Below are 10,689 nucleotides of genomic sequence, written 5' to 3'. Positions count from 1 at the left end.
TAGTAAAAGAATAAAAGTAAAATAATAAATGTGTAGTTTGATCCTGTTTTTGTTTAAAACTATGTGTATATCTTTACACCAATACATATATTTATCTTTATGTAAGTTTGTATGGGTGTGTATGTATATTTATGTATATCTGCATGAAGTGCTGTCTAAAACAATGTTCACCAAACTGGTAGTGAGGTTGGAGGTGATTTTTGCTGTCCTCTTTGTACTTCTCTAACTTGTTTATGATGTGCATGTACCAAGGTTTTTTTTTGGCCTCACCACTCGGCATGTGGCATCTTAGTTCCCTGACCAGGGATCAATCCCGCACCCCCTATATTGGAAGCGCAGAGTCTTAACCACTGGACCACCAGGGAAGTCCCCCTGCTTGTACAATTTTTACAATAGGAAACTGAACTTTTGGGGTTCTTTGTGCAGCTACAGCAGTGGCTCTGGGAAAGATGACGGCCGGGGCAGGTTTCCAGTCTGTGGCTCCGAGCAGCAGCGCTGGAGCCTCAGGAGGGGTGGGCGCGGCGGCTGCCCTGGGCCCAGGTGGGACTCCGGGGCCTCCGGTGCGAATGGGCCCGGCGCCGGGTCAAGGGCTGTACCGCTTCCCGATGCGCGGAGCTCCCCGATGCGCGGAGCGGCCCATCCGAGACCAGGTATGCTACCAGGCAGCCGAACGACACCTCAGGAACCTTCCATGGGACTCCCTGGCTATGAGGGGAGCCTTTCAGTCCGACCTGGCCTGGCCCAGTCAGGGATGGACCAGTCCCGCAGGAGACATGTTCCTCAGCAGATCCAGCAGGTCCAGCAGCAGGCAGTCCAGAATCAGAACCACAGTACAAAGAAAAAGAAGATGGCTGACAAAATTCTACCTCAAAGTATTCGTGAACTGGTACCAGAATCCCAGGCCTATATGGGTCTCTTGGCTTTTGAAAGGAAACTGGACCAGACTATCACGAGGAAATGGCTAGATATCCAGGAGGCCTCGAAACGTCCCATCAAGTCAGCCTTGTCCAAATATGATGCCACCAAACAAAAGAGGAAGTTCTCTTCTTTTTTTAAGTCGTTGGTGATCGAACTGGACAAGGACCTGTTTGGGCCAGACAACCATCTGGTAGAATGGTACAGGACCGCCACTACCCAGGAGACAGATGGCTTCGAAGTGAAGTGGCCAGGAGATGAGAATGTACGGTGTACTGTCCTGCTGATGCTGGATTACCAGCCTCCTGAGTTTAAATTAGACCCTCCTCTGGCTCGCCTGCTGGGCTTCCACACCCAGGCCCGTCCAGTGATCATTCAAGCACTGTGGCAATATATTAAGACGCATAAGCTCCAGGACCCACCTGAGCGGGAGTTTGTCATCCGTGACAAGTACCTCCAGCAGATCTTTGAGTCTCAACGTATGAAGTTTTTCAGAGATTCCCCCAACGGCTCCATGCCTTGCTTATGCCACCAGAGCCCATCATCATTAATCATATCATTAGTGTTGACCCGAATGATCAGAAAAAGACAGCTTGTTATGACATTGATGTGGAAGTGGATGACACCTTGAAGACCCAGATGAATTCTTGTCTGCTGTCTACTGCCAGCCAGCAGGAGATTGCTACTCTAGACAACAAGATCCATGAGACAATAGAAACTATCAATCAGCTGAAGACCCAGCGAGAGTTCATGCTGAGCTTTGCCAGAGACCCTCAGGGTTTCATCAGTGACTGGCTTCAGTCCCAGCGCCGGGACCTCAAGACCATGACCAAGGTGGTGGGTAACCCGGAGGAAGAGCGCCGAGCTGAGTTCTACTTCCAGCCTTGGGCACAGGAGGCCATGTGCCAATACTTCTACTCCAAGGTGCAGCAGAGACGACAGGAATTAGAGCAAGTCCTGGGAATCCGAAATACATAGGGCTTCTCCCACAGCCCTGATTTGGCTGCACCGATTGCTTTATTTGGGCCCTGTGCTGCCTGCCTCATAGCACCTGCCTTGGTCTTGCTTGGGGCCTTCCAGGGGATGCTGTTGGCTCTAGGACAACACCAGAATGAAAAGGGTCTCACATGATACCTGTTACCCTCTTCTCCCACTCCATCCCTTCCTACCCGCAGCTTCCCTTTGCCCCACAAAGTTCCCATGTGCCTGTACCCTCCCCTGGTCTGCATAGGACCTCTAGATAGGATTAGAGAGAGAACCTGTAGTGGTAATCAGTGCATTGAATGGATTGGGCCTAAGGCCAAGTGGTCTTCAAGGGGACCAGCTGCACTGATCCTGCCCTTCAGAGACCCAGGAGTTGGGAGCTTTAACCCCTTCTCCAAGACTCAAGCCTGGGAGCCCTCTATAAGCTAGTTGATCTTGGCTTTCCTGAAAACAGAATCCGGGTTCCTTCCTTCCCTCCACAAGTTTGGAGCAAACTCTCCCTTCACTCGTTGCCCTCTAGCACTAAAGGAATCCTGGTTCTTGGCTCCACTGAGCCCCAGGTCAGTCTGCAGCCCTCTGGATTGGCCTGCTGTCTCAGTGCTTCACTTACTCCCTCATAGGGGGTCCACATCAGTATTGGAGTTTGTTCTTTTAGTATTGGTCCCTCTCACCACACTCCCTGTAGCTGCTTTTTAGGATTCCCTCCTACCTGTCCTAACCCAGGGCATTTGAGTGGGGGAATCTTGCCTTTCCCTGTCAGAGCCCCAAGGGCCCTCACCTAGGGTACTGTCATTGCCAGCGGAGGCTGTTCCTTCCTGCTGTTGCTTGGAGGTATGACTCATCCATTCATTCCACCCTGCCTCCCCCATCCTTTTCACAGAGAAACAGGCCTGAAATCAAATGGGTAAAAGCCCTGGGCCACCCCTGTCTTCCTGTCCCTTGTCTGCCCAGTTGACACCCACTGGTGACTTCCAGGGCACTGAGGAGTGAAAGCGGCTATAGGGCTGGAGAATAGCTCTGAGTTGGGCTTGTGATTCTTCCCTCTCCCTGCCTCACATGAGTGTGACTCCCCAGCCCCTGCCCTCAAAGCTTCAGACCCCTCAGGTAGCAGCAGGACCTTGTGATCTTGGCCCCTTGCAACTGAGATGGTTTTGCATCTTTCCAGGAGAGCCTCAAATTCTTCTTCCAGGTTGTATCACCCCAGAGTTAGCATAGCCCAGGCTCGCAGACTCAACACAGCAGGGTGGGAGACAGCTGGGCACAGAGGGGGAATCCCGTTCAGCATGGGCTCTAAACCCACAGAACTGACAAAGCCCCTGCTTCCCCACCCCCTCCTCAGGCTTCTGCGAGCACATCCTCCAGCCCCGTATCCCTGCCTGTTCCACACTGGGGACAGCAGAACTTTCTCCCCGTCTTCCCCTTCATGTCCTTATCCCACTCCTCCCTTGAAAGGTTCTCCCCACAGTGACACTGGACAACCTCTGTCCCTGGGGCTGGAACCATGAGAAGGAGGCTCTGCACTCCTACACAGTGTCCCTGAAGGTAACTGTTTTTTTTTTTTTTTTTAAACATCTTTATTGGAGTATAATTGCTTTACAATGGTGAGTTAGTTTCTGCTGTATAACAAAGTGAATCAGCTATACATATACATATATCCCCATATCTCTTCCCTCTTGCATCTCCCTCCCTCCCACCCTCCCTATCCCACCCCTCTAGGTGGTTACAAAGCACAGAGCTGATCTCCCTGTGCTATGCGGTTGCTTCCCACTAGCTATCTGTTTTACATTTGGTAGTGTATATATGTTTTTATTAACTGAATTATTATGTTTTCTTCATGGACCAAATTTTTTTTTGTACTGCCCCCTTATCGATGTCACCCAGTTTTAATAAAAGAATCTTTTGAAAAAAAAAAAAAAGAAAACTGAACTTTTGGGTCAAGAGGGCTGATTAAGCACATCTGTTCATCTCTCCTCCCTCCAAACATCCCATAGAAATGACAAAATGAGCATTTCCAAGTACTAATGAAAGCTATCAATATAATAATAATAATAATATCTACTCTTAGAATGATGAGGATTAAAATCTGGCACATAGTACTTGATGGTTATTACCTCCATTCCCCATCCACTTGTAGCTCTAAAGAGAACATGAACACAGGGATTCTTAACTCTTCTTGTGCCACAGACCCCTTTGCAGTCTGGTGAAGCCCATGGACCTCTTCTCATCCTAATATTTTTCAATGAATAAACTGCCATACAGAAGATTACAGAGGGAATCATTTATATCAAAATGCAGTTATCAAAATATTTTAAAAACAAATCTGTCATATAGTAACATATGTGCTTCTATATTAGAAGATTTAGTGGTGTGTCTAATACCTAGCATAATTTCAAAGTCATGATGAGCAGAAATAATATTTTGAGATGCCTTTGGTAAGACCATTGTGATAGGAAAATACCTGTTTTCTATTGGTGAAGCCACGGGAACTGCTAATACTACTCTGGTTTGTTGCTTATGTTCGTAAGTGAAGGAAATGCTGAATTTAAGTTGAACTTAAAGATAAAGACCATTTTTCTCATCCAACTTCATGGATCTCCAAATTTAACAAATTATGTTCTCCCACAGGTCTTTGCTTAAGTCTGTCCGTTTGATCTCTTTGTTCTTTGCATCTTTCCTCCAACGTGTGATGATCCTTGGCTGTCTACTCACATTGAAGGGTGGGACCTAGACTGAAATTGATTGGGCGCTGGATGCACGTGAGGAGGCGTAATTATTAACTATGAGCTTTGGTGTGACTGTCCATTAGGGAGCTCCCATTGCCAGCATCCTTAGGGTTTTCCTCCTGAGCTGGTCAAATTCTCCAGAGGAGACTCTTATAGAATCTCTTTAGGAGAGTACAATCCTCCATACCAGCAATGTGGAATCTAGGTTGGGAAAGAAGCCTGAGGGAAGGAGGTTGGGCAGAGCATCTCGGTCTTCCATATATAAACTTTCACTTCATCCCTCCGCTTTCAGGATGATGCCCCATCATCCACTGTGCCTGGTGTTTCCTAATCCAGATCCGCTTCTGTTACTCTCTACAGCTACACTATCCAACACAGCAGACTCTGGTCTCCTGCAGCTATTTAAATCTAAATTAATTAAAATAAAATAAAACAAACTTTCAATTCCTTAATTGCACTAACCACATTTCAAGCACTCAATAGCCACATGGAGCTAGTGGCTGGCAACTGTATTGGACAGTGCATGACGTTCCTTGTCACTGCAGAAAGTTCTGTGGAATAGAGCTGCTCTAGAGCAAGGGATGGCAAATCTTTTCTGTAAAGGGCCGGATAGTAAGTATTTTTGGCTTTGCACACCATATGGTCTCCATTGCAACTGCTCAACTATGTCAATGTAGCATGAAAGAAGCCATTAACAATACGTGGAACATGCATTGGAACACATGGCTAAGTTCCAACAAAACTTTATTTATGAACACTGGAATCTGAATTTCCTAACATTTTCATGTGTCGTAAAATATTATTCTGCTTTTTATTTTTTCCCAACCATTCGAGAATGCAAAGCTATTCTTCACTTATGAGCTGTACATAAACAGGGAGCAGGCTAGATTTGGTTCATGGACCATAGCTTGCTGACCTTTGTCTTAGGGCACTGTATTTTTTTAATTTTAATTAATTTTTATTGGAGTATAGTTGATTTACAACATTGTGTTTGTTTCTGGTCTACGGCATAGTGAATCAGTTATACATGTACATATATCCACGTTTTTTAGATTCTTTTCCCATACAGGTCATTACAGAGTATTGAGTAGAGTTTCCTGTGCTATACAGTAGGTTCTTATTAGTCATCTATTTTATATATAGTAGTGTGTATATGTCAATCCCAAGCTCCCAATTTATCCCTCCCCCCCGCCACCCAGGGCATTGTATTTTTAAAAGAAAAATCCCTGTATTGTTATTTTAGTAGTTTCAGAGAGGAAGCAGAGGCTATGTTGCGCAGTTTTTTGGTTTTTTTCCTTTTTTTTTAACCTAGAAGTTTCATTAACTTCTTTGTGTAGCCTAGGATCTGTGAACACAGAGCCCCATCTCTCTTATTGGCTGTTCTCCACCTGGGGTCCAGCCTTGTGTCCAGCACGATGCTTGACATGTAACAGGCTCTCAGTCAATAGGACTGAACTGTCAAATGCTCACCAAGTCATCTTCTTTTCCTTTATTTTACATAATTTTACTTTTCACTTAGATCGCCTTCAGGAAAGAATGTGCTGGTTAGGCTGATGAGAAAATTGCAGTATGCTTAATTCTATTTCTTGTTATCAGCGAATACATTGACATTCCCATTTTCCACATCAGTCCCATGAGCTTGGTAAATGTAATTCCACCTCTGAGAGAAGACATCAGCTCCTAAGCCTGTGTAGAATCAAACAAATCTTGGTTATGGAAGTGTAAGTCTCAATTGAATCTGATAAGAAGACTTGTAAAGCAAGGGAAAGCCATCTGGAGAACACAAGTACCTGGAGATTTTAAATACTGGGCTGAAACTGCCTTCTTAGCAAGATAAAGAAGAGAAGGTTATAGAATTTTAACATTGCCATGACTCTAAGAAGACAATATGGGACTTCCCTGGTAGTCCAGTGGCTAAGACTCCAAGCTCCCAATGCAGGGGGCCGGGGTTCCATCCCTGCTCGGGGAACTAGATCCCACATGCTGCAACTAAAAGATTCCGCATGCTGCAACTAAGACCCGGCTCAGCCAAATAAATAAATATTAAAAAAAAAAAAAAAAGAAGACAATGAGCCAAGGGCATTATTGGAAACCAGTTGGATGGGGGCAAAAGCCACAGGTTAGATTAAAACCACACATGCACCAAACTCCTACAACAGAGATCCCCAACGGGTCCGCGGCCTGTTAGGAACTGGGCCACACAGCAGGAGGTGAGTGGCTGCGAAGGAGCAAAGCTTCATCTGCCGCTGCCCATCGCTCCCCATCGCTCCCCATCGCTCGCTCTCATTACCGCCTGAACCATCCTCCCCTCCACCATCTGTGGAAAAATTGTCTTCCACAAAAACGGTCCCTGGTGCCAAAAAGGTTGGGGAACACTGTCTTACAAGATAATAGGAGCAAACCTTGGGTATGCTAATAACTTTTTAGATATAACACCAAAGTCATGATCCTCGAAGGAAATAATCAATAAACTGGACTTCATTAAAATTAAAAACTTCTACTCTGCAAAAGACAATGTGAGGATAATGAGAAGACAAGTTACATACTGGGAGAAAATATTTGCAAACGACACATCTGATAAAGAACTGTTATCCAAAATATACAAAAACTCAACAATAAGAACACAAACAATCCAATTAAAAAGTGAGTCAATGGGCTTCCCTGGTGGCACAGTGGTTAAGAATCCACCTGCCAATGCAGGGGACATGGGTTCGAGCCCTGGTCTGGGAAGATCCCACATGCCGCGGAGCAACTAAGCCCGTGTGCCACAACTACTTAGTCTGCGCTCTAGAGCCCGTGAGCCACAGCTACTGAGCCTGTGTGCCGCAACTACTGAAACCTGTGCGCCTAGAGCCCGTGCTCCGCAACAAGAGAAGCCACCACAATGAGAAGCCCTCACGCCGCAACGAAGAGTAGCCCCCGCTCGACGCAACTAGAGAAAGCCTGCACGCAGCAACAAAGACCCAACGCAGCCAAAAATAAATTAAATAAATAAATTTTTTTAAAAAAGCCTTAAAAAAAAGTGAGTCAAAGATCTTAACAGACACCTCACCAAAGAAGACAAATCGATGGCAAACGTGCATAGGAAAATATGTTCCACATCACATGTCATGAGGGAAATGCAAATTAAGACTACACACCTCTTAGAACAGCCAAACTCCAAAACACAGGCAACACCAAGTGCTGGTAAGGATGTGGATCAAGAGGAATTCTTATTCATGTCAAAAGAAAATGTTCCTTTCCTACTTAGTGGCTTTTCACCTCCTACTCTGCCCCTATCAAATCCTAGGACTACAGGTTTTCTGGTTCATTGATGATATAACCTCTTTTTATGCTGGAAATCCACCACTTGTGCAAGTGATTTAAGGTACAGTGAGCTACACAGATTAAACAAACATGTCCTAGGCACCTATAATCTACCATGTTCTTTTAGTTATATTTTTACTCCCAATTTACAGCTGAGGAAACTGGAGCTTCAAGAGGATAAATGACTTGTATGATTCCACTTATTTGTTTCAAAAAACAGGAGGAACTAATTGACAGGGTTAGAACAGTAGAATGGGTAATCTTTGGAGAGAAGGGGTGGATAGTGATTGGGAAGGAGCACAAGGGGACAACAACTTGTTGGTAATAATCGACTTCTTGACTAGGGTGTCCTTATCCGCGTGTGTTCACTTTGTGATAATTCATCCGTTTGTACACTTATGATTCATGATTTTTTTCTGTTATACTGATATAAATATTGTTAAATTTTCTCAAACATACACTATTGCTAAAATGTAAACTTTAATAGATGGCTGAAATTTAAAGTTGAACAAAAAGACAGAGATGGAAAAGACCAAGAGAGAGAAAATATGAGAAAAAAATTAAACTGTGTCAGATGCAATACAGTTTAAAGATTCTAAGTTTTCCCTGGATTTAAAAAATATTCATCTAGGGAGTTCCCTGGTGGTCTAGTGGTTAGGATTCAGCGCTTTCACTGCCGTGGCCCGGTTTCAATTCTTGGTAGGGGAACTGAGATCCTGCAAGCTGCGCAGCATGGCCAAAAAGAAAAAAAAATCATCTGTGAAGGAAAAAGACTCAGACCAGTATCAGATTTCTCACCAAAATTCAAAAGCCAGATGCCAATAGTGCAGTATCTTGAAAATTCTAAAAGAGATTTTTCACCTAGAATTCTATTCCCAGGCAAACATAATCAAGTGTGAGGGCAAATAAAGACATTTTCAGACTTGCCAGGACAGAAATAGTTTATCTTTTTTGTAATCTGTTCATTTAAAGAATGGACAAAACATTAAAGTCTTGATTGTAATAGTTGGAGGACAGAATATAATGTTAACTACATCAGTTAGGATGTGCATGTTTAAGTTGCAGTGACAAATAACCCCCAAACACTCAGAGGCTTAGGACAACAAAGATTTATGTCTCCCTCATATTACATGTTGATTGTACATTGCTGGGGTTGGGGGTTGCTGACAGAGGCTTTTCCATATGGAATGTTGCCAGGTGTGGCAGCAGGTGGGAGAACATGGTATCTGCATCTGGAGGTTGGGGGAAGGAGGAGCTCACACCAGTCATTAAATGCTCCAAGCCTAGAAGTAGCAAAGGTCACTTCCTCCCCCAACCCATTGGCCAGAATTAGTCACATGGTTACACCAACTCAAAGGGGTGGGGAAACATAATCCTCCACGTGTCTGGAAGGAGAGACCCCAAAAGAGGGGAACTCTGGAAGTCTCTACCACAGTAAACAAAATGACGCTTTAAAAAGAAAAGTGAGGCTGACAAAATGTGGAAAATAGAAACAGCGAGAGAAAAGAAACACTGCTCATACCTTCATCTTGGAAAGTGGAGTGTCAAAAGATATGGTCCATGGGATAAAATAAGATAGAGGTTACATTTATTGAATTTATGAAGAGAAATGAGAACGACAAATAAGTATATAAATATCAAGCAGTTGGAGAAAGCAGGTATTATAAGCACACTTTACAGACAGTAAATATTATCTAGCTATTGTTTATAATTAAGGAGGTAATCACCAGAAAATTAAAATGATTAAAAGAGGTTGCCTCAAGGGAGTTGGGGGTGAGAGTTTGCTTTTCATGGTAAACTTTCCTGTGCTGTTTAATATGTTATCATGTATATGAATGTATTCGGGCTATCCAGAGAAACAGAACCAGCAGGAGATATATGTGTATTGATAGATATGGATATAGATACAGATGTGTATACATCAAAGATCTGGTCTGAGTCTAAAGACCTGAGAACCAGGAGTTCCAATGTCCAAGGGCAGGAGAAGATGGAGGTCCCAGCTCTGGAGAGAGAGCAAATTCATTCACCCTTCCTCCACCTTTTTATTCGAATCGAGCTCTCAATGGATTGAAGGATGCTTATCCACACAGGGGACGGCCATCTTTACTCAGTCTATTGAACCAAATGCTAATCTTTTCCAGAGACACCCTCACAGACACACCCAGAAATCATGTTTTGCCAGCTATCTGGGCATCCCTTAGCCTAGTCAAGTTGACACACAGAACGAATCATCACAATGAACTACATTTCATTTCAAATAGCATAGTCTTTGAGGTCAGACTTTCAAGCTTCACCGCACGGGGCAAGTTGCCATCACTTAGCTTCCCTAGACTTCAACTTCCTTTCCTGTAAAGTGGGATGAGACTTTTATGGGATTATATGAGCTCATGTATGGTGAGAGCTTGGCACGTGCTGGCTAGAGGGGAGACGCCATCACTGACATCAGGGCCACACTGGCTCTGTGTGCAAGAGATTTGGGCCCTGAGTCCTGATGGAGGAGGTTCTGGGAAACCATCCAACATACCTGCTTATGTTCTGGTTGGGCATGTGTGGCCCAGTCTTATTGGAGGAGTTAGGCTGTGGGAGCAGGATGAGAATGGACTCATGACCTGCAGCCCAGGGCCCTGCAGACCACCTCTGTGGTCTCAGCATCATAACTGCATTTGGCTTTGGACATTAGAGAAAAGAGAGCCATTTGGGAGGAATTGAAACATTTCCTCCTGTGCAAATTGTTTCTTTTTATACTAGCCAGTCTAAGGTG

At 44.4% G+C, this 10,689-nt stretch overlaps 1 protein-coding gene across 1 annotated transcript; it reads left to right on the top strand.

The window, feature by feature from the left end:
- The first annotated feature begins 449 nt into the window (after nucleotides 1–449).
- On the top strand, nucleotides 450–2,039 carry LOC132348890 (SWI/SNF-related matrix-associated actin-dependent regulator of chromatin subfamily D member 1-like). Its single transcript, XM_059896839.1, is given in 3 exon segments — nucleotides 450–614; nucleotides 617–1,402; nucleotides 1,405–2,039. Coding segments are annotated over 3 exon segments (1,440 nt in total). The 3' UTR covers nucleotides 1,894–2,039.
- Nucleotides 2,040–10,689: the final 8,650 nt, after the last annotated feature.

The sequence above is a fragment of the Balaenoptera ricei genome, chromosome 15, assembly GCF_028023285.1.
Source record: "Balaenoptera ricei isolate mBalRic1 chromosome 15, mBalRic1.hap2, whole genome shotgun sequence".
In the NCBI taxonomy this organism is placed as follows: domain Eukaryota; kingdom Metazoa; phylum Chordata; class Mammalia; order Artiodactyla; family Balaenopteridae; genus Balaenoptera; species Balaenoptera ricei.
Note: the sequence above shows the minus strand (reverse complement) of the source record. Positions and strands in the feature narration are given on the sequence as shown.